This window comes from Notothenia rossii, assembly GCF_949606895.1.
Source record: "Notothenia rossii genome assembly, chromosome: 4".
NCBI lineage: Eukaryota > Metazoa > Chordata > Actinopteri > Perciformes > Nototheniidae > Notothenia > Notothenia rossii.
Window position 1 is genome coordinate 15462418 of NC_136902.1, and position 25623 is coordinate 15488040.

Here is a 25623-nt window from a genome sequence, read left to right on the forward strand (position 1 = left end):
GCGAGGGCGCTCCCAGCCTCCCAAAACTGGAGCCGGGGCAAAAACTTTACGCACAAGTTTCCTTCAGGAGCACAGCAGCGCTGCAAGGTCATAGACGCAAGGTAACGTGATTTTTATGGCTAAAAAACATACAAATGCCCGGTTGATATATTGAACGGTTTAATTTTTCAAATGTTAACTTACAGAGACATATATTTAAATCATAAGTTATGTGACCAAAACTGTCATAGTTTTCAATCGTGTTTCACTTGAGAGTCAAATTCTTGTTACTAATCTACTGTTCCTGGTAAGATCCTATCCCGAAGGAATAAATCAACGCTTTAAATCGATTTATTTTTCCAGGGTATATTCCCTATTTACAGTGTGGCTATTACTGTGACGTCCATATGTTGTTTCTAAGGCTTGAATCTTGTTGAACACCCTAAATGTTGCTATACTCTCCAATTCAAAATCGAGTTATTCTTTAATACATTCCTAAACAAATTAGAAAATGACGTTTTAGCGTTCAGGTTCAGGAATAAGTACATTCATAAAAACAGAGTTTACACGTGCCTACGTGTGTGTGCACGTGTGTCACAGTTAGCAAAGAGGATAAAGGTCACATTTTGGCTATTGGGAAGGCAATGCTCACAGTCACTGTTTAAAATCCCTTTGTAGGAGATTCCCAGAGCTGGTAGCTGAGCAAACACTCAAACAGACTACTTTTCATTCACAGAAAATAGCCTTAATGTCTTTAAAGTCACAACCAGATGTTTCATTCTCAGTGTACATATTTCATTATCACCCAGTGGCCTTTTTTTTTTACCTTTGTCACATGTTTACCTTTCTCTCTATGAATGTTGTAGACAAGCACACACTGGCAGTGGGCCATGGGCCTGTTAAAGACTTCAAGATCTGGTAAAATGATTTTGTACCAGCAGCACACAAAGACATCATTGATTCTCTAAACAGAGCAACCGTGCACTTGTGTGTTGTTTTGCAACTGTTGCCTGCTTTATGAAAGAATACAGAGTTACAAATGTTATGTTTATACTTTGATGACCCCTAGATCATGGTAACATGACTCTGGACTTGTTCATATTGAGGGACTGCATGTTTTGCTCAGCACAAGGACTGGAATTAGTTTCCAAAATATTGGTGCACAGTCAGGTATGCATTTGAAAGAACCAGGTTCCTGCATTTATTTGTAATGGTCAAAAGGCATCAGGCATTTTACGTCACACCTAGTTACATGCAAATACTGTATGTTGCAGCAAGAGCTCCATTCTTCCAATACCAGAGACTGTTTCTATTGAACAAACTGTAAACATGTATCCTCTGTAGCTGCTCCTCTTTTGGTGGGAATCCTTTCCAAGGACATGCAGTTTGGGAAGAATGTGATCACAAAATAGTCTGTGGAAAGTGCGCCACTGAAATTAGTCAGAAACACTTCAGGAGGAAATGTCTTCAGACAAGTTTGTCATGCAGAACAATTCTGAGTTAATCTCTGATTTTGGACCAGACTTTAAGGCATGAAATGTCACATGTCTCTTGCAATTGCACACAAAAGAAAGCAGCGAAGAGAAACAGGAAAAGTGAAATAGAAAACACCTGGTTCTGAATGTGAGTGCTGATTTGAAGTCACATCACCTACTCACTGGATCAAGCCTGTCACATTCTGAGTTTGTGCTGCCACTCTGCACAGTATCACGCACAAAGAAGAGCTTCACCAAATCCATTCATTATATCCTTTATATGATATTATTCATTACAATATTTAATATATCCTATAACAGTGATTTGTTATTTTTGCTGGTTTATCAGGGGTGTGTTATCCCTGCAAGAGCACAGTTTGCTGGAACTGTTTGTGTTCCACCAGCTATTATAGGAAAAAATGAACAATGGACTCAAATGACAGTATTTGCAAAATATTTCATGAGAATGCACTAACACATGCTGCAAAAAGATAACTCGCATAAACAGCTCTCTGCACAAAACAATTAGCACACTGTTTTTGTATTGCAAACTTTGCTATTGTCATAGAAGGGAGGTTTTGTTATTTCAGCATTGTTTTTTTAAATCCTGGCAACATTTGTTATGTATATTTTTGTACATATTTCCCTCAGTCAATCTTACATTGGGCCAAATGTCCATCTGCAATCAAATATAAACCACATCTTTCCACCCCTGTAGTGCCCAAGCGTGGAAAAATGTACATTTTGGCGGGTGGCCAAATTATAGCAGACAGGTTATTAAGTTAACACATGTGATTTTGATAATAACTGTGAATACAAACCAAAATAAATAGCACACTGATTGTTATCAAGCAGAACACCAGACAACTTTTACACTGCAAATATATCATTAACCGTTGTTTACTTTCACAGGCTTAAGGACATACAACTATTCATCATCTGGAATCAAATCTAGCCTGAAGAGACGCTTACTTTGAAGAACTGACTTTAAATATTTCACTTTTTAAAGGCAAAATGAGCATTCAGAGGGCATCATTGTTTTTATGTTGTATGATTCTGTGCATGGACATCTGTCTAAGCCAGAAAGACTGCACAGGCATGGACTGTCAGGATCTGCAGGGCTGCATCCAAACGGTTTTAGAGACCAATGCCTGCTGTCCCACCTGTAAACAAAAGGGCTGCACCTGTGAGGGTTACCAGTACTATGACTGCGTCCAAGCAGGCTTCCAGAGGGGGAAAGTCCCAGAAGGGGAATCTTACTTTGTGGATTTCGGAAGCACTGAATGCTCTTGTCCTGCGGGAGGAGGGAAGATAGAGTGCAATTTTATTCCGTGCCCTGAAATCCCCCAAAACTGCATTGATGTTTTACAACCTGCAGATGGATGTCCGCAATGTCGGCGAATCGGCTGCACCCATGGCAACCAGAAGTACGAGGCGGGGCACTCCTTTCAGGTGGAGCGGTGCCAGGTCTGCCACTGTCCGAATGATGGGGGAAAGTTAATGTGTTTGCCTAACCCGGATTGTGACCCTCATGGTTCTAATAAGCCCATGCGTGTTACCACCACTGAGAACAACAGCCCTTTGAGAGACATAGGCAGCCACCATGACAACAGTCAAACAAGTCCTGGAGAACCATTTTCTAAGCTGGCATTGGGAAATACTTTACCACTGTATAAACAGGACCCACCCAGTTTTGGCAGAGACGATTATGACTCTGCATTGGCAGGGTCGATGTCTTCCACCATCCAAGACCTGGCCCAACCACTGGAATCTACTACAACCTCGCCAGATTTACCAGAGCCAAGCTCCACTTCATTCAGCTTGTATGATGACAGGAGAAATGAGCTGAGAGAGGTACAAAAAAGCTCTGATTCAGAGAGAGGAAGTGAGGCTGAGGTCACACAAAACTGGGATCCAACCACTACAGGGGCTCAGAGAGAAACATCTACTTTGCTTACAACAACCACCACACAGAGAGTGACCGCAGAGAACCGCAGTCCGCAGCAGGAAGTTGGTGAAAGGAACAGTAGACATAACAGTGGTAGAAACAGAGTGGAGGACCCTTTAAAAGACACAACACACACAGCACGTGGAAACAAGGGGGCCAGACATCACAAACATAGTCAAGTTCATCGCATGGGAAATAATGGCGACCTCAGTCCTGCAGTTCATAAGGAACAAGAAAAAGTGTCAGTGGAGCATGAAGAGCCACTCGGCAAAGATGAGCAGGCCTCATATCCCACAATACAGTTCAGTCCCACCAGCAGAGTGCCAGTCAGGATGAGGGAGGATGAAGAGCAGCCCCGAAGACAACCCCAAACCCTCCTCAACTACCAGCCTCAGGACCTGGAGGGAGACACTGAAGGTACGTTAGAATTTATAATCAACACTTTTCTAACTCTCCTTGTTTGATTACGTGATTACAGGCAGTTGAATTGAAAAGCAATCTGAATCATAAAATGCTTTAACCCATACATTAAACTCCATCACAGTGTGTTGAATTATAGCCCAGTAATGGCATGGAAAGGTTGTTACTTTTTCACGAGACATCTTACTTTTTTTCTTTCTCTCACATCCTGTCTTTTGAACAATAATTCATAATCACTCTATTCAAGCTGGCAGTGGTCCAGGAAAAACTATGGAAAGTCTGTATTCTTGGATAGCATTTATCTATCTATTCAAAAAAGAAAATAACTTATACTAAGCTTAGTCTCATTTTCATTGTATAACTTGCATTCAAGTTAATCAAATGCTGTATTTATTTCCTCAGGGTTTTGTAAGTAGTGAATAACACTAATCCTGGTGCCATATTTACATGATCATGTTTCTAATATATCTGATAAATCCTTTCAGAGCAGCTGAAATTGCATTTCTCTCTCTCGCTCTGGTGATAGCTCAGCTCCGGGGTTGTGACTCCTTCCTGTATCTTTCTTGAGATTATCAGCATGTTCTCAAACAGATCAGCATCCTTCGGGGCATGTAGGCCCATCGACGGCAGGCACCAGGAGGGAAAGCAGATAATGAAGTGATTAGGAGGATGTCAAGAAGATGGGTTACACTTCACTGGAGAAAAGTATCTTATTCCAGAAAAAATATGTGAGGTTACACAGATACAATACATTTTCAGAATCCCTTAATCTTAATCTCATAGCAGTTGCTTTAATGAATTAGATTTAACACAGCTTTATAAATGTTATGATTGATACACCTCCTGCCAGGGAAAATCTAATTACATCATAATTCCCCATTCTTTATGGCCTAATCGTAGTATCACTAGTTATCTAAATTATTAAGGAGTGACATTTATAAGCTTTGTCATTTCATCCTTATCCTCACTGTAGAGACCAAATTAAAGGAAGGATCCTGACAACTCGTTCTTATTATTAGTGGTTGTTCAGGCAAAAATGCAATCTGGAGGTTTGTGGTTAAACCTACTTTACAACACTATGAATTTTGTCGAGACCTGCCAGGACTTTTCTTTCCTTTCAGCACCTGGCCTCCATAGGTATGTATAGTATAGGCTGAATGCATGTGTGGTGTGTTGCTGTGGGAGGTAACTCCAGAGGTACCTTTCAAGTTCACTTACTGGCATCAAGTTGGAAAATATAGGTTAGAAAATTAACTGTCTGTTGCTTTCTGTCATGACACATTTAGATAAGGAGAGCCACAGACTCAGGTCAAGTTTGGGTAAAAACTGTGTGTGTGAGCCTTATCCAGAAGGTCCATAAGGACATAAGGATGAAGTCCAGATGTACAATTGTAAATTATAGTTTCGAAATATAGCTACAGTATGGAGTTGAAAGTCAAAGTTGGACATGTTTTTATCCTGGAGCAGGGGCGGATCTAGAAAAATATCCATGGGGTGGCAAGAGGGTGGCAGGAGAAATTGAGGGGTAGCATCCCCTGGCAGAAGTATATGCTGATTTAATCGCAGTCATATCAATCAATGTTAACTTGGAAAGCCACAATATTGATATTTTAACTCAATAACATTTGGTGACATTATTGTGGCACATCAGTAAATCCTTAAATATAAATATATGAGGTGGCAGACATCATTTAATGAATTTTAACTGAATGAGTTGGTTTAACTCTTAGACCAGCAGGGGTACCAAATATATGCAGACTGCTGCAATAAGTACATTAATTAACTGTCTCATCGAGGTTTGTCTGTATGAATATGATAATATGATTCACATATTCAGTGTTATTATTAAATAAACTATATTTTTTGGAGGAGTTAATGATGAATGTTCCTCAAGATGCTTGCTCACCCTCCTTCAAATTTGAAAGACAAGTAATTACTATCATAAATCAAAAGAACAGTTCAGCGCCCCACAACTTCATTGCAAACAGTTACAACCTTGACTTTACATCAGAAAGAACAAACATTAAAGAAGTGACTAACTGCATCAGTTAGGGTTAAAAAACGTGTATTCAGCTAAAACATATACATCGCTGCAGTTATTATCCAGTGGAATGCCCTACTGGCCTAGTTAAATCAAAAGTGGTTACTTTTTTTTGGCTGGGCAGTGAAGTTTTACACACCGTCTTATTTGACTTTCTCAGGACTTGAAACTGTTTTTTGGGGGCAGAACCCCACAAAGAAGAACAATATTATACACACGTAAGGTCATCAACTTAACAGTTTATTATTCTCATCGACTCATCCGTGAGCAGAGCATCAAGTTTGCATGCCTATTACAGCTGAATGTGGCAATTACCATCTTGATCAGCAAAACGCCTCACAAACTTATTAAGATTTAAAGCTATGGTGCGTTTTGATTCAATGCTGAGTACAGCCAAACCTGACAGGCTCTTCTCTGTCATTGTAGATCGCAAACAGTGGCGGCGCCAGAGTATCTTTGTTGGGTAATCTATGGTATGGCTAACCCATACAGTGGTGGGGCTCAAGTCAGTATTTGCAATGTAATTACATACACGCTCCCCTTGACAGTGAAACGCCACGCGTGAGGTTTAGATTATTTCCCTGTCTCAATCCAAATGTAACTGTATGAAATAAAAAGGCACATTTGTCTTGTAGTAAATAAAAAGGGCGACCTGGAGCCAATCCTGCAATTTCCCCACAGGTGAAAAAGTTGACATGCTGAAAACCCAACCCCTGCAGGGGGGTCTGGGGGGATTCTCCCTCAGGAGATTTTTAAAATACTAACATAAAATACACATTCTGGTACTCTCTTGAGAAGAAAATTAAATAAATCTATTACTCCACAACATATTTAAAAAAATGAATGCCATTTTAGTTTTTTGTTACTTTGTTCTGAAAGCTGAACCTGCTGAATCCTCACTGAGAGAAGAGGGAAGAGGCTGTGTGAATGACTTTACATTGTGGATAAGGGTGGATAGCCCCTATTGTTCTGTGTGTCAAAATGAAAGACAGCCCACACACCTATCAATCATCAAACCGTGGGGTCTTATTTCATTACGTGTTGATTTATATCAACACGTAATTGTTGTATCGATGTATATAGAGATGTACTACCGCAAAAGTATTCTCCGTCAGGACTTCCTGCAACAACACCACGCCGTTATCGTGATTCTGATTGGTCAGAAGACATTATCAAAGATGTTCTATTGAGAAGACGATCACTACCTGACAAAAGTTTTCAAAACCGTCTCTAGTCTTCGGTAGTGGCTGCTGAAATCAATCTTACTAATTGCTGTCTGTGCAATTTAATCCGCGCGAGTTGGCAGACTTTATTTTGCTTACTTTAACATCATTGTTCATGGTGGGGCTAAGCTGGGGCTAAGCCATTTCTTGGTATGGCTGTAGCCTACCCCAGCCATACCCTGACCGCAAATACCTCATTCCTTCCGTCTAGTTGGATCCAAAATGCTTCTCGTTTTGCGCTGTCCCCTCGTTCAAAGGAAATCGCCGCCAATCATATTTCCAAGCTTGCGCAGGGGGGGGGGGGCTCGCGTCTTGTGCTGCATTCTCTTGCACTCGGACATTAGAGATTTTCTCTCATAAATGTCCGATGAGCTACAACTTTTCTTTCAAAACAAAGCTGCCAACTGGGGTGGCAAGGCATTTTTCTGAGGTAGCAGCTGCCACCCCATGCCACCCCGTAAAACCGCCACTGTCCTGGTCCTGGAGTAAGGAGCTCGCAATACCTGGTCTGTCTGCTCAGTCTATGGAAGGACACTGTGCAGTCTGACTGGTGAAAGTCGTTGGACTTAGGGAAGATTTCCAGAGCGGTGACATGTTAAAACCCAGACAGGAAAAACTCAGCTGATAAGGGCCTCGACTAAGTCCTGTTATCAATGCCATTAGCAGGAGATTATTTTGAGTGGAAAATAAAGAACACAACCATTTTTCTACAAATGGTCCGCCTTCGCTTTGGGACACAGACCAAGATAAATGTTTTTTTTCTTTCAGTCAATAACTCCTGCTCGTTTACCCTCTCGTTCCAACCAGACACAGAGTGTGTGCTCAGAAGGGGGATGGGACTGTTCAGGCTTTCTGATGCCGGGCTGGACCTGGTGTAGGATTTCTTGGGGGTTGTACCTGTGAGCGGCATAATACCCATGTGATGAATGAGACCACTGTTGTGGCTTGATTGCCAGACGCTACTCACTGCTCCCTCATGAGCCGGTGTGATTACCCGTCTCCCGTGAGGCTGCTGGTTTCCCAATCCTACCAGTAATCACCTCATCTAAGCACACCTCTACACATTCACTTCTCAGTAACTTCCCTTTTCTACCTTCCCAAGCACCAACCATAACATTGAACAAAGAAATTAATGAAACTGAAGCATAAAAATGATCTAAAATGAGGTGGAATAATTTTAAAGAAGGGTTTGTTTTTATCCACAGTATTGTCACAACATGCTGCTTATGTGAGTGGGCTGAGCAGATGTGTGTGTAATTTTGAAAAGGAGGGTGAATTCCAGAGCTGTGTGAGAGTTAGTTCCTACTGTGAAGACCAGTTCTAAGAAGATAGCTCCTTCTGGTTAATCTAGGGTGCCTTCCAGGTCACTTCCAGGAATTCTGGCGTTTCTCCCATCCGCAGCATGTCCTTATCGAAAACCACCTCATCCACATGTCACCCATGCTTATAAATAAAAAAAAATGTGCTCCAACTGCAGAAAACCACTCATAAAAGTGACCAACTGCATAAGTAGAGAGTGATTGATGATAAATTACAACACAATAACAGATCTGTCTTTCTTAGCCTTTGGTATGTCTTTCAAGAACATACACGCAAAGTGCAGCTGGGTACAGATGTTTTCAGACTTTCAAAACAAGAAGTTACTCATGATTTCTCCTCCAAAAACTAAATACAGTACAACTCTTACATTCAACTTCATGCTTCATTGATACAGTTATTTCTAATGCAGTAAAAATACCTCCTGTTACTAGCGCTTTCAATGACAGCCAATAAGGTCTTATTATTCTTCAAGTTATATTCGGCCATCAGATTCAAAATCAGGATTTGGAAGGATTTCCTCTGGCAAGACATTAGAACATTTCCCTCGTTTGTTAACACACATTGGAATAAATACAACATTACAAGGCAATGAGAAACAGGTCAAGATTACAAGTCTGTGGACATTATTTTGTCAGAGTCCTGCAGTTGAATACGTAAAACACAGGTTTTAACACATTTAATATACTTATTCTGCAAAAATAATCTCAAATGCTGATGTTGCCTAGCGGGAAAGTTGCAAAACATCCCATTGTGAATGCTTGGGTATGTCAAGGACATTTGTGGCATCCTTAGTTAAATCAAACCTTTATATTGCCGTACATCATTGAACCATCAGTAATAAGTCTAGAAATTAAATGTAGTGTTCCACTCAGGTTATCTAACCACAAGGAGGTGTAAATGGATTAGAAGTTACTGTATGAAACAATGAAATATATTGACAAGTCCTCAAGGCTCGTATCAACTATCTTTCAACAGAATTCAAACTACAAAAAGATTGATCACAGGAATATTGGCTCACAATCTCAGGGAGATTAAGACACAAGTTGTCAATAATTGAAACCTGAACTTTGGAAATGAAGTCATGGCTACAGCAGAATAGACCTCCCTCTTATGTCACATCCAGCTGTTCTTGGACAGTGATTATGTGTTTCAAAAGTCACGATATCTCTGCAAGTACTCATGAAAAAGGTGAGAAGAACATCGTGTCACTCCCTCCCAAGCTTAGCACGGGCCTGTAGACACACCTACATACACACAAACAAACACAGACATACCTTCAGCTTTCAGCATCAATCACCTAACATGTTCAACCATATGAGTTTGGATGTCATGGACCTTTGGCATGTGCTGTTATTCACATTGTGGGTCATGTTCTCTGCAGCCCACCTGTATTATAAATCACAGCTAAGTTCACAAAGGAAAAGACACAGGAGCCTTGCACCTCTTTATGACATCTCCAGACATGTTGAGAGTTGCCCTTTTTGGTTGTTATTCTAGTTTCATATTTTCAAAGCGTGTCATGTCACCAGTTTTGGATTTTGACAAGAGCAAAGCATCTGGTGTTAATGCTAGTCTAATGGAAATATATAATGACAGACCTGGAACAGAGAGACGCTCCCACCGCCACCTTTCAAGTCCATTGTGCAAGTTAAATAAATCAACTTGGCTAATTATTGTACAACTGAATGGAACAAGTTCCGATAAAGTCTTAATTAGAAGGTCTGTGAAAGAGACAGGAAGAGACCTGGTTAAACTCAGAGTCAGATATAGCTCGGCCAAAATCGTTCATTGTTATCACCCTCAGTAGTTATTTTGGTGGAACACAATCTCCCTCCAAAGTAATTTCTTTCACTAAATCCTTTGTAAACAGTGTGAAAAACTCCACATGTTTTGACTTTGTAAACATCCCACAATCTCAATAGACACATTTAGAAACTTTGTGTAATGTTCAGGGCTGGTGAACGGATTCCACCTGGAGAAAATGAAAAGGAGGCAAAAGAAGGAGGATGAATGATTATGTTCTCTGTCTTTTAATATACATTCGCTCAGGTTCAAAGGGATTTGTTTAATTGCACGGCTGACACAGATACTGTTGATATGTAGAGTCATTTGCCTTTCAAGTTTTAGATTTTCCTCTTTCTAACCTTTAAATTACGCACACTGCAGCAGTCACTTGTTCTATTCTGAGTAGCTGCCTTGATCTTAAATGTAAAGGTAAATCAAGAAGAGGTATCACAACAAAGCTAAAGTGCAGGTGGAAGTTAAAATGTTAGAATGACCTCAGGCACTCTCAGATGTCTTTGCAGAGTTTTATAAATTAGGAATTGCAATAAGAGTTCTTGTCTCCCTCTGTGTGACCTGCACTCTCATTTAAGGCTGAAGTTGGAACAGACCATGCTGTGAGGGACCAATTAAAACTTTGGGAAGTTGTTCACATCATCACATCGGTTTGGCTAGTGATGTCGGTCTGTCAGTGTCTGTCTGTCATTTGGTCCACCACGTCCAGACTCAAATATCTCAGCCGATATGGGATGGATTATCTTGACATTTTTAACAGATTGTCATGATCTCTATAGGATACACTCTACTGACTTTTGTGATGCCCTGACTTTTCTTTCTGCTTCTACCAGTATGTTCCTATTTTTGGTTTTAGTTAAATATCTTGATAAATACTGGAAGCATTTCCATTAAATTGGGTACACACATTCAGGATAAACTATAATCATTCAGTTATATCCTGACTTCATCCAGTACCATCATCATGCCTTTTCCATTAGCCTATTATGTACATTGTGTTAAGAGATAATCAGAAAATGTTATGTTAAACTAAGATGGTTGAATATATCTTGGCATTGGTAGATATTGAGCCTGTGTGCAAAGAGCCACTAGCATAGATTTAGAGGATGGTTTTGGTCTGGTTCTTTTTTCTTTTATTGTTTTTTATAGTATAGACATCCAATATGATAATGACAAATCATCAATAAATCGGTTCCACTTTTCTCCCATAACAATGTTTTTACTAAATATCCTTCATTAAATGTACGAGGGTCAAGTCTAGTTACAAAAGGATTTGATTAAATTATCGAAACAAAGTTAAAACACTCAATGGCAAAATAAACTTGTTTGAACACACATTTGTGTCCTGTACATGTGATTGACTGAGAAGACATGCATATCAGTCATGAGTTGTGTCTTCTGCAGCTACACAGGAGCCACAAATCAAAGCTGGAATGCGCTGCCCTGTTATTGAAGGAACACATACATTTTTTCCCCTGTAAACCGGATAATGTGTTTTTGCTCTGTATTTTTCCTGACCCAGTTTGGAAATGAAATGCTAATGTGTTACTTTTTCACTCTGCTCCAGCTCTGATTAGCCAGGATGTAACATAAAAGAACCATTTTACTTTGAAGGAAATTGTATGGAGTTTTGGGTTACATATTTCTCCCTGCCAATCAAAGTAAGAGCAGAGTTGAGGAGTCTGAAAAGAAAAACACATAATATGTGTTTTTCTTTTCAGACTCCTCAACTCTGCTCTTACTTTGATCAAGTCACATATTAGGTGACTTGCTTTTCTCAGTGAGTACTCACCAAAACCTGCTCTCTAAGTGTTCCACCAAAGATGAAATCAATTACACGAATATCCTGTAACCACATTTTATTGCGACTCCCTGATGGGAATCTATGATGGTAAATGTGTTCACCACACTCTTCCAGCTGAATACACATAGTAAGCATAATTCGAAGTAATTCCTCTGAAACACTGCCTGCACAGAGTGGGATAAAGCTGGAAGTGGTTATTTGTGTTTCATTATAGTGTCTGCCAAGGAGCTGGTGAAGACCTGCTGCGAGACAGGAGAGAAATGGGCTTCAGCTAATGGTCACTGCAACAACATGGAGCCACCCACAAGAGATAGGCACTCCATCTGCTGGTAAGGCCTTTATTAAACGCCTGCTCGCATCATTTAGCTTAATTCTTATAATTAAATACAACACTCTGTAAATTATTTTAAATTCTCTTCTGCGAAAAGGCAGTTGATTGCACTCTTTGTCACTTGAACTAGAAGATAGATTAGTAATCGAACATACTCTGAATGTGCAAAAGACATTATGGCAAATAAATGTTCATACTTTATTATTATGGGAGGTTTTATTGCTAGATCAATCACATTTACATTTGGAAACACCGACTGGCCTTCAGAGTTTTGACTCCTGGCAAATTATCCAGATTTCGGTTTTGGTTTCTATCTGTACTAAAATATATAAAAACTTGAAAAAATAGTTCAGTCAGCTCTGTGGAAGCAATCATGCGACGAACAGCCTTGTTACTCATTGCAGCCGTTGCAGTTCAAACTCTTTAATTGTCCTTTCGTCTGCTTTTCTCTGCCAGGACTGCCCAACAACAGTGCTGCCGAGGTTCGCTGAGAGAAAGTCGGTGTTCGGCGGGAATTAGTGCTGCAAGAACAGGAAATATGTGTCAAGAGGTTGCCAGCGATAAATGTGGAATCGATTCTTATAAGGCAAGCATCGATGACAAGATACTCCCGGCAAAGGGCAAACTGAGTTCACTGGGTCCAAAGTCGAACTTACGGACATTGTACATTTCAAATTAAGCCTAATACCTTCTAAATGAGCAATTGATGAACGCATTAGTCACAGCAGAATTAAAAACACGTGTTGTCTGCAGTCAGAGTCTCTCCAATAGCAACTTTATTCTAGATATCTCCTCTGAGCAAAACTGCTGTGGTTCCAATTCCCTGTTATTCAGTTACTTTATCTAATTTAGACAAAATTATTTACGGCCAATTGAACTGAATTTTTCCACATGCCTAAAGCTTTACTATCTTCAAAGCAGACCTCAGCAGTTGGAAATGTCGGATGTTTTTTGTTTTGCCTCTCTGAAACACGGACTGATAATTGAAGTGGTAAAAACAGTAGCAGCGGTAGACACGAAGCTATTATGGCGGTCAATGAGGGTCAAGTCCAGGTGACTGTAACTCCATCGTGTATGCTCAGATTACCAGAGCCTCTCATTTGCTTTCTGACCTGTGTGTTGAAGGATACTTACTCACCTGCGCAGAGGCCCTTGAGCAGCATGGAGCCATTCACCCCTCTAGTCTGCAGTACAGCTGTTAAATATTGCTTTTCACCACCTTGTGCTTGGACCCCTGTAGATTTAGTATTAGTATTCCATCTACAACCAAAGTACTTCACAGCGGCCGTTACTTCAGTTTTATGTTTCACTGCCCCTGTGCACTCTTAAGTGGTGATCTTGCAGAGAGCTACAGGGGAACAGAGTGCTGTGATCAAGAGGAGAGTCGCCTCAAATTCATGCTTAGGAAGAGTGTGTCACGCTCAATTCTTGGATGACTATGGGATCCTAGATATGTTATTTGATCCTAAAGACACTCAACAATTGAGCCAAGAAAGCATTTATAAGTTTCTGACTTTGGGAAAGTGGGAAACAGTGAAATTCCCCCAAACTACAGTATCTTTAAACAGTTTTTTAACCAAATCACACACATTTAGTTTATCCTATGTGATCTTCTTTTTATAAAAATGTACATTTTTTCACCGCCATTTACTGAGCCTTTCAGTCACAAACAGTTTGAGCCCCCCATGGGGAGCACCTCTTGCCACTTTAAAACCCTTTGCAAAAGAAGTTAAGTTAAGTCAGGCTGAAATTACAATTTATTCTAATGGAGACATAATTGTTTGTATCAAATCTCCTTGTGATCCATCCATAAGTGGTCAGGATATTTCACTTAAAACAACAAAATAAAATATGATTAGATACGAAAGTTAATACAAATCAGAACCCTCATAGCAGCGGTGGTGGAAAAGTTGAGATAAGTCTTTAATCCCCTGTCGATTATGTCAGTTCTCAATTATTAAGCAATCCGCTAGTTGGATATTTAACTCCTGACAAAAGCGGACGAACTGACAGACCAGCTTAAAGCCGTGCAGGCATAAAAAGACACCTTTGTACAGTATGGAACACTAAGTGTAGACCTTTTAATTAAATGTCTAGCAGCTGCTCTGTCCAGGACTACATGTGTAAAGGCTGACTGTGTGACCTTTAGGAGTGCTGTGACTGCTGCTCTCTGGGGCTGCAGCTCCGCCGCGAGGGGCTCCGCTGTGAGGCCCACCAGAACCTGGGCTTCCATTGCAGACACGTCTTGGTAACGTGCTGCGGGGGGGAGGAGAGCAGGCCGGAGAACCAAGACGTCTGGCACTCCGTCAGAGAGAGGCCCGCCCTCAACTCCACTCCACAACCAGAAAAAGGTAACGTAAACAAATATTTTCACACACAAACACACAATCCAGAATTTGAATGCATTGCATGCTCCACATCAGAGGCGATGTTGTTGTGGGCAGGTGGTGCATACCATAGAGGAGTTATTTAATAAGACAATCATTTTAGTTATAAATAAGCATTGTATTAAGATGTGTTAAGCCTTGTTGGATTCCCAGAACAAAGTATATACCCACTTCACCCCTGTGATGTAATTCTAAGAGATCCAGAGCATGTCTTCCTGTTTGGCATTGCAAATGATTGTGTTGGTAGGAAACTTGTAATGATTTCGTTTGGCCACTAAAAGGTGAAAAGCGTGTGGTCAAGAGTGATAAGGTTATTTTCATTCAGATGGTTTTTTTTGTACCACTAGTTAGTTGGTTATTTATAAGAATACATTTAATTTCCACCTCATGACAAACATTTTGCCGAACCCCTTCTGAATTAGACACTGCTGCATAATGAAACATCGTAAATACAGCAAGACATTCTTCATTCCCACAAAGTTTTTATGAAAGGACATTATATATACATTTATATGGTTTACATTTTGTGCATTTGGATGTCTATTTGTTTAAGAGCCAATCTAACAGAGGGCTCCACCAACCTTTTTACGATGTGCATATCATACATTTGTATTGCCTGTGAGAACAGTATTCCTTCTCTCCATATTCTGTAGTATCTGACAGCCGGTACCCTAAAGAGGCCTTTTCCATCGGTGAGGAGCAGGATGGGGAGAATGCAGTGGAGGGTGGTGTTGAGGTGGAGGACATGAATGAGTGCCTGATACATGAGGGCAACATCTGCCACCACAGATGTGTCAACACACCAGGCTCTTACCGCTGCGAGTGCTTTCCAGGATACGTGCTGCAGGAGGACGCTTTCACTTGTGCTCCAGGTAAATCGAATACCACCACCACCACCACCAATCATCCCATGGTGCTAACAGACATTTCCAGTGAGGAGGGTATACAGGAAAGCGACTTTCTGTGCCATTTGCTCTTTAAATATAATTTACAGTCTGCATTCCTGTCAGAAAGATCCCATTTGTCGTAATTTGTCTACACGTTCACGGTGTATTATTTTCCTGGTCTCTTTGAGTTCCTTCCTGTCTGCAGGCCCTGATACTGCATAATCATAGTTATTTTAATCAAAATAACTAACATCCTTTCTCCTGAACTGACTGCAATGCTCAGCTAATCACACCTCTGATGCTGTCAAAATGCTTATTTGCTAAAGAAAAAATATTTTACTATTTGAAAATCATTCAAACTGAAGGTCCACTCAGATGTGTTTTGGGAGATTTTCAGGTAATGTTGTCTACAGTGCACCAGACTTTAATCAACAGTGGCTTTCACCAACACCAGCCTGTCTCAACAGGATACTAATGCTAGAGCTCTCAGCAAATTACAGTCAGGGCTGAGGCTCAATAGTAAAACCAAATTTTTGTCTGCAGGCAAAGTTTTTTCCTGTCTCACCTTCACTGCTTTTACAACTTTCATCCGCAGCCTCTTATCGTTGGATGAAGATGTAGGAGTTGCACAAGTGTTAAGCCTCTAACTAAGACTGCAGTAGATTGGGAGGTTGATTTCTTGATTACAGTGTAATACAGTGATGGAAATTATTCATGTTCCTGCAGAGACGCTGGACGAGGAGAACAGGCGGAAGGAGGATGACAGAGTGGCAGTGGAGCCCACTTCAACACCTCCGCCCCCCACCCAGCCCTTTGTCCCACTCAACCCCTGTGAAGGTTAGAAACACACAGCTTAATGAGGGGGTCTGACAGAACACAACCAACACTTTCATTCATCCTCACGTCTTAATGGAAGACATGCATCCTGATGCAGTGGAATATGTTTAGAGGAGAAGCCAGCACAGGCCGCTTCAGATTGACATGTTATTGTGTCAAACTCGCCCTTTCCAAGAAATGTAATTGTGCTGCAAATGTCAAACACAAGCGGTGAGATGGTATCAAAGGTTGGTTTGTTTTCAGCTTTGAACACTCATTCTCACAACTTCCCAATATCAAAATCTGTGTAGGGTCACATTTTGTTTGTCTAGTTTGGTTTCCATGACACCAGGGTGGAGGCCTAACATTTGGTGTGCCAAAAGTAGGAAATACAATATGACCATGTCAGGGACCAACCTGGAAAAAGGAAATGAGTGAATGGCTATACAGTAAATAATGTTCTTTCTCCCACCAAGAGCCACAAAGCTCTCCTCTGTTTCACCCTGCATACTGTTGAGTGGAGTAGAAGTACTGTACAGTTTATTTCATTTGATCTCACTATACATGATCATTTCTCAGGGAACGGCCCATGTGAGCAACACTGCACCTCAGTGGGCGGAAGGCCACAGTGCTCCTGCTTCCCAGGATACTCCCTCATGGCCAATGGACGCTCCTGTGAGGGTAAGGAACTAAAACTGAGTTATAATGCTGAGCACATTTTCTCACATCACACCAGGGGAACATGTGGACTTGTTTGCGATCGTAGAAGTGAAAAATGGCCCACAATTACAGCCCTCATTCCACTTTTTCAGCTAGAGGATTTTGGTTCCAGTTGAGGAGAGTTTATTGGCACGACTGCCTGTAACTGATTTGCTTTTTTCTCCAATCAGCACCTCAAGATGTGCAGAGGAGATTCAGCCCTGATCGGCTTCACTTTAAGCATCACACTGTGCAGACCAAACAAATACATACATGGGAGACTTTCTTTCCATCTTTTTCCTGAACTGAGTGTCACTGCAGTCATGGGCATCATTACAATTATCCATGTGTTATCAGGATGTATCTTACCAATTCTAGCCCACATGTACCCTTAATCTCTATGTGGAGGTGGACTACTCTATATTATCAAAACGTGATAGGCTACATGTGTCTAAGCTGTCTCTCTGGGGATACATCTTTAGGTTAAACTATAACCAATAGTCTGTCTCCTGCTTGACAGAAGCAAACTATTGCAGTGACACCGAGTAGCTCAGCACACATGTCATGTGTATATTTTACCAAGTGGCCTTGCCCCATAGCTTTCTCCCAGAGGAGGTCCAACCTTGTCTCTTTAATCTGCCTCTAACTGATAGCTGCTACACAAAGACCACACTGCTCAGTATTTGTGTACATCTCTGTTCCTCACCAGCCAGCGTCTTTCCATTATGTATTCTCTTTTTTCACACTGACACATTTGTCTTTTCTTTCTGTAAAAAAAACCAGACATAAATGAGTGTTTGTCGGCGAGTGCCTGCCAGTTTGATGAGCGCTGCAGGAATACTGCAGGGAGTTATATCTGTCAGAGACCGATCTCCTGTCCCCCGGGATACCAGATCAACAACAACGACATATGTGAAGGTACAACAAACAATCAGCATCAATGTACTCACTTCCACCCATGGGGAATATGTCGTAATATGCACCAGCAGAAGAGCATTTGTATAACTGCATATTCACAATAAGGAAAGCACATTGTTCAGGCACACAATCGCTTGAACCACCCTTGAGAGAATGTTTTGAAAATGATTTGTATTCTTCACTGGTCCAATCAAGTGATCATATAATTTCACATCTAAGCACAAAGAACACGTGGATAGTAAGAAGTATTAATCCAGACAGCCACTTCTTTAGTATATGATGCTGTTTACTCTCAGTATGAGCTGAGAGCTGCCTGTGTTAACTTTGTGGGTGGGATCCAACTTTAAGATGCTATAGTAAACCCCCCAATACGTGTCATTATTTCCATGCATGCACAATCAATTGTGCCCGTGCAGAGGTCTCTTTCATAATGCAGCCGCAGTGTTCAGGAACAGGGACCCCCAAGATGAGTTTTTGCCACTGCAGATGGTTTTCAAGAAAGAAGACTTACCTAACTGCAGCTCCTAAAAAGATGTTCAGAGGAGTATTTAACAAGAACTTTAAGAATACCCTCTCCAAACAGCTTCATCTTCCTACTACCCATTCCCTATTCACGGCTTAATAAGAGACTGTAATGAAATGCTCCTTTTTTTTAAAGTTACTCCACAGGGAGAAACTGAATTGTCCTCCTCTCCAACCTTTAAACAGAATGACTCAATTAAGACAATGAATTAGCTGTGCAATCTTACATCAATATTCACTGTCTCCCTAACTCAGAGTCTTTAATATTTAACACCACATTGACATATTTGTACTCACACTCAATGTACTCAATATTAGGTGAAGAATTGGCTTCATTAATCCGTACAAATGTCTCCTTGTTATGTTATAAAACCGTTTTTTGTATACCTGGAACACCAGGTATTAATCTAAACATTTATATTTAACTTCATTAAATAAATATATTGAGAGAAATGATGAAGAAATATAGGCAAAAAATACCAAGAGTCTACCTCAATGCTAGCTGCTCTGTGACGCTGTACTTAATCACCACCATGCTTATAATAACATTGCTAAGCTGCTGATGCTTAAAAGGTATATTATCCACCATATAAGTTTGGTTTGTTTGCATGCTAACGTTTGGTTATTAACACAAAACACAACATACAGCTGATGCTGATAGGAATATAATTTATTTTTGCAAATGTTTAGTCAAAACCCGGAAAGGAACCAATGAAAGGTCAGATGATCCCCAAAGTTATTACCATTCATCCTGGGGGGAAGATGAATGTCATGGCAAGCCGTCCAACCGAGTGTTGAGAAATGTCACTCAGAATCACATCTCAACCTCATGGTGGTGCTAGAGGAAAAGTCATTAGGATTCATGGTCTGGGAATAACACATTTTTAAATAAATAAATGAATTTATTTGTATTTATTTTAAAATGATAGACCAACCAATCGAACAATAGTTGGGCATGTCCTGCTAAAAAAATAAAATAAAGTATCCCTACATAGCATCTTAATGACATTTCAGCCAAAACCATTCTGGAATTAAGAATACATCACTTCTCTTGCTAACACATGTCGTGACCGTACCACAATCCTCTGAATATAGTGTGTTTAAACGATGAAAAACAACAGTCAAGGTTTTAAATGTAAACGGGAGGTCATGGCCAGCCTATCACATTTATCCTGCTTCCTGGCGTTTCTCTCTCTGTCTCTGTCGGTGTCGGGCTCACTCAGCTTCTGCAGACTCCACCAGGCTTGTGACAGGAGCAAGATGCTCAATCACTATCTGCTGTTTAGAGACCCACCCTGTATCAGCAGGGCTGCTTGCCAGAGCTGTTTTAGGCCTCTCTACAACAATTACAGTAGTCAACTGTAACCTCAAAACAAGGCACTCATACATTATGCACACACAGACACACACACTTCATTTAGTTCTCCTTTGAGATTGGGATTTCCCTTCAGCTTTGGTTCATACTACTGAAGCAGATGTGGAAGGCTGATTGACAGGAGTGTTAGACGACTTTTTAGGAATATATACCGCAAGATTTATTCAAGCAACGCTCAAGAGGAATACTGCATGTGACTTCTGCTGGTTTGACTCTACCCTAACCCTACATGTATTTATTTGGCAGATTTATTAAACATTCAGGCCATTTTAGTTGCAGCTAATACAGTTATTAGTTACTCTTGATTCCCTTTAAGAGTATTGATAGGGAAAAGGGGATGAACAGCAGTAAAAGGGAGTAACTGTACAATCTGTCATTTAACCACATTGCCATCCAGTGGAGGAATATGGCATTACATGTATCTATCTCGAACGATGCACTGTAAACACATGTAGAGGATTATTATACTGAAACTAATTACATGCGATGTGTGATTTATTTGCAATACGTAATTTATTCACTCTTCATACTGTATGCTCTTCTATTAATCTCTTTCCTCAGATATCAATGAGTGTGTGCAGCTGAGCCATAACTGCGGACTCGGCTTTGAGTGTGTGAATACCGAGGGTTCTTTCAGGTGCAACCCAAAACCTCAATGTCCTTTGGGCTTCAACCGGGACGCACAGGGCAACTGTATAGGTAAGGGGAGTCACTTTCTCACTAAGATTATATAACTGCTAATGTCTATCACTGCAGCGGGGTCTGACATTTTTCCCAAGTGATTGAAGGCTTAATGTGTAGGGGATTTAATTTAATTGTTCAAATAAAGAAAAATAAGTGTTTGTTTTGGGGGGAAATCCAACTCAGTACTGTATCAGGGTTAAATCTATAACAAGCAAATAAGGGTATTCAACCTTGTTTTATGTAAAAGTCGGTATTGTTTTTGTTTTTAGAGATTCCCTATCTTGTTCCAAAGCATTAGTCAATGAATAAGGCCAAGCACAAAAGTCCCCCGAGTTGAATCATAGTCCATGTAGACACAAGGTTGTACGCCATGCAGGTGAATCAGCGCGGCTGCAGTGACAGAGGGGTTAAATGCCACACAGACAGGAGATCAGACAGGTTGCTGTAAGGGGCTACAGAGGGGTGGATAAAAGCCAATCCTCTGTCCTCCTCCAGAACAAACTGATGCTGTGGAATTAGCCCCCAGGGGCAGGAACTGGGGCATGTCGAGGCAGCCGACGCCCCTGTAGAAAGGAGTGTAAAAGTAATGCTCTGAGAAATGAGAAAATCGAGAAAATGTCCGACACACACACACAACAAAGTTATCAGAGGGAATGTGACTGTGTGATGTCTGTTCGCTTTGATTTCACGGTGAGGTTAAAGAGTTGCCCTCTGGTCTCTCATTCCCTGCCTTTGTGTCTTTGGGTCTGTGTTTCTTCATCTTCATCTGCCTCCCTCTGTCTCTCTAACAGACATTGATGAGTGCAGCAACTCGGCCCAGCCATGTAGCCTGGGATTTAACTGCATCAACACAGTGGGATCCTACATTTGCCAGAGGAAGATACTATGTAGCCGTGGCTATCATGCCAGTCCTGATGGATCCAGGTGTATTGGTATGATTAGTAGTTTTCACACACAAAGAATATATGTGATGATATTATTTACAGGTATGAGGACGTATGTGACTAAACCAAAAGATGTTCAATTATGAAGAATAGAATCATCTTGATTCAGCGACGAATAAATGCTACACAATTACTTGGATTCATTCATTTTGGTGGCAGCTGAATGTCATTTTATTGATTGTTTCCATCTTTCTCCCATTCATGTTTGTCTTGTAGATGTGGATGAGTGTCAGAGCAGTCTGCATCGATGTGGAGAGGGCCAGCTGTGCAACAATCTACCCGGTTCCTATCGTTGTGAATGCCAGACAGGCTATCAATATGACTCCTTCAGGAGGATGTGTGTAGGTATGTTGGACATCACTATCATGCAGAAGAACATGCTGTTTGCAAGTTTTAAGAGAAACAAAAGTAGAGCTTTGATTTTTGCTCCTATCTCTCCGTCTCGTGTTCATTCTGTTCTCTCCTGCCATACACCTTGCTCTTCAACACTTCACCGTACATCCACCCCTCTTCTTCGTCTGCCTACTCTGCTGCTCCTGTTTATTATTCTGCGGGGGGAGAGCTGCTGCTGCTGTTTCCCAGGCTCTGCTGCTGGCTTCTGCAGTAGCCAGTGGAATGATCACGTCTCCTGCTGCAGAGCTCTGCCCCTGCCCCTGCTGCTGCTCCTTCTGTTTGTGATTCACTGTGTTGTGACTTTCATAATAATGGACTCTGCTCAAGTGTTTAGACTATCAGCAGGCAGCTGGTCCCCTCACACTCTCCTTGACATGCACCAAAACACACACAGGCATGTACACGCATAGGCGGTCGTGCAGGGCAACAAACCCGCTCATGCTCGGTTGCTCGGGTGCACTTGCACACATGGGTGCAAAGACACAAATTCAACCCACACTTACAGAGGTACAACGACACCTCTTCTTCCCCTCCTCAGATGTAAATGAATGCTGGCGCTACCAAGGCCTCCTGTGTGCCCAGACCTGCGAGAACACCCCAGGCTCCTATGAATGCTCCTGTACCTCTGGCTTCCGCTTATCCGGCGACGGCAAGACCTGTGAAGGTGTGTGTGTTTTAACATCTGCCTTCAAGGGTGTACGAGAGCGTGTGTATTAATGTGTACTTGTTGGTTCATGTGGTTGTAGGTTTTTTGTGAATCTGTGTGTGAAAATATGCCTGTTTGTGTGCCACGCTTGTGTATGTGTGTGTGTGTGTGTGTGTGTGTAGAGTGCAGATTCCTAGACTGAGCTGATACTGTACAGCATGTTGCTGAAAAGCAATGAGGGGTTTTAGTGTTACACTGTATATCATGCCATGCCTTAAAGCACAAAACAGTAAAAACATAATTGGCTTAATAACAACATTGTGTTTATATGTTAGGATAACAAAATTGAAAATCCTTTGATCAAGTGAATTGTGACAGTAATGAGCTCTAACCATTAATCTCCAGATGTGAATGAGTGTCTCGCCAGCCCATGCAGTCAGGAGTGTGCCAACATCTTTGGCTCCTACCAGTGCTACTGCAGAACGGGCTACAAGCTCAGGGAGGATGGGCACACCTGTGAAGGTGGGGCACACTATTGTACATCACAAATACCATATGTGTACCAAATGTGTTTTTGGACAAGCTAATGAATCAATTTCACATGATTTCCTTTCTCCTGTTTCTTCCAGACACAGACGAGTGCACCGAGAGCATCGGCCACCTGTGCACCTATAAGTGTGTGAATGTTCCTGGCAGTTACCAGTGTGCCTGTCCTGAATATGGATACACCATGTCTGCGAATGGACGCTCCTGCAGAGGTGAATACTCTCCTCAAAAACGAAACCAACTAAATATTCTGCGGCTGCTTCATTACAAGCGTACATCTTTGAGCTCAGCTCTGAAATACATTTTAAATGCAGCTTTCGCCCTATTTAACTCTACATATAGTGTATAGCAAAGGTTATGCTCAGATAAATATAATTGGTACTTTTACAGTGGTTCAGTAATTACACAGGCTGTAAAACTTTATTGGCCTAAAAATCTTGTCTTGCTCATTTGAATTTTTTACTTGAGCAGTTTCTCCCCCACAAGGACTAGTCTTACACGTTTCAGCAGTGAGGCTCTTCCTCAAAGTTCAATTGAGCTGTGACTAACGTGCATTTCCTTGTCTCCAGGCAGTAAACCAGCCCTTGTGCATTAACTGTGTGTTTTAGATATCGATGAGTGTGCCACAGGGGCCAATAACTGCTCTCTGGCTGAGACCTGCTACAACATCCAAGGAGCGTACCGCTGCCTTTCTTTCGACTGTCCACCAAACTATCGCAAAGTATCTGACACGTAAGTGAGGAATTCAGTTTTCGACCAATGTTTAATATGAAACATATATAATATAATATGAAATCATCCTGCTGGCATCAGACAGCAGGATGATTTGAAGGGGTTTTTAAGATGTATAGGTTCTAAGAAGGATCCATTTTTGTAATGTTTCCTATAAAAAAGGAGGGGAGTAAAATCTAAAACAAATGTATTGTAGGTAAATCAGGACAACTTGTAAATCAGCATTAGATGGCATCAGTTTCACTTTGGATTTGGGAACCTGCTTAATACAAAGATATTTGCTTCTAGACAATAACTTTTGCATGTGGAATTGTTGTTAAAAAGCGCACCACAAATCAAAGTTGCCTCACATGACCTTTCCTTTCCTGTGTCCATTAAAGGCGCTGTGAGCGGATCAGCTGTCCTAACTACCTGGATTGTCAAAACTCTCCTCTGAGGATCACCTACTATTACCTCAGCTTCCAATCCAACATCGTCGTTCCTGCTCAGATCTTCCGCATCGGACCCTCCCCAGCCTACTCTGGAGACAACGTCATTGTCAGCATCACGGAGGGAAATGAGGAAAACTACTTCAGCACCCGGAAGCTGAATGCCTACACGGGGGCTGTGTACTTAAATCGACAGGTTGAGGCTCAGAGGGATTTGGGCATCAATGTGGAGATGAAGCTTTGGAGACAGGGGACGTTTACCACTTTCCAGGCCAAGATCTTCGTCTTCATCACATCCAACTTACTCTAACAGTTAGAGGTGTGCTGTGGCCACTATGGACCTTTTCATATCACTATTTAACAATGTCATAAAGTATACCACTGTCCGTCTTGATTGGTTTGAGTAGTTAATTCCGCGTCCAGTTGAAATGAATATTTAAACATTGCTGTAAGTGTTCAAATTGAGGCTTTACGTCAGTGTCTTTTTATGCTCCTGCAACTGGAATGAAACCCTATAACATCGAATTATCTTTATTTTTGTTTTTCTCACTTGAAATGTTATTGCAATGTAAGTCATTTCATGACTTGCAATACCAATTCAAAACACTTTTACCAAAACCCATTCAAATCTCAATCCAAGATAACAAAATCTGAGATACAAATATATTAATATATTTATTATGGCCCTTAAATCATACAATTTGCCATTGTTTTGATTATCTAAACCAGATGTGAGTAAAGCATAGAAGTGATAACTAGCTTCTAACTTCGGCCCATTGTTTTTCTTCACACTGAGAGACTGGTATCCCAGGTTTCTGCTCATATAATCCTGTTATCAGATGATGATGATGTGTAGGTTGATAACCCTGTGGTGAAAGCAGAATAAATTGTTTTGTAAAAGTTTCCATTTCTCTTTTACCCTGTGCTGCTGTTATTGTTTCGTCTTCAAAGTATTGTCTCTTATATAATTTTATATTACTCTATGTGATGTATTTTTGTACTCCTGTAATCAATCACCTTATTGGTGGATGTTTCATAATTGTATTGTTAGATTTAAAGTTGCAAAGTATTTTAGTAAAACATTAAAAAAATACCAATGTGGTTTGGTGAGTATTGGCTCATTTTATTTATTCATAACAAGAATATTATTTTTTATTTTCACTTGACAGACCTGTTTGATGCACCAATTCTTTCTCATACACTATATATATAGTGAACAATATTCCTCAGTGAAGTTATAAAGTATATAATCCACTCTTGTCAGGACATGTCACACAGTAAATACATGCCTATTTACATACCTGTTCA

General features: G+C 40.9%; 1 protein-coding gene across 1 annotated transcript; it reads left to right on the forward strand.

Annotated features, from left to right (window-relative positions):
* LOC307037762 (fibulin-2-like) lies at positions 1 to 25417 on the forward strand. Its single transcript, XM_079678848.1, has 17 exons — positions 1 to 101; positions 2367 to 3819; positions 12222 to 12336; positions 12795 to 12924; positions 14488 to 14689; positions 15379 to 15597; positions 16339 to 16449; positions 17008 to 17109; positions 17911 to 18045; positions 20504 to 20641; positions 21418 to 21558; positions 21787 to 21915; positions 22502 to 22627; positions 23015 to 23131; positions 23239 to 23367; positions 23764 to 23887; positions 24268 to 25417. Exons 2-17 carry the CDS (start codon positions 2469 to 2471, stop codon positions 24623 to 24625), a joined length of 3627 nt encoding a protein of 1208 aa, XP_079534974.1. The 5' UTR covers positions 1 to 101; positions 2367 to 2468; the 3' UTR covers positions 24626 to 25417.
* The last annotated feature ends 206 nt before the right edge of the window (positions 25418 to 25623 follow it).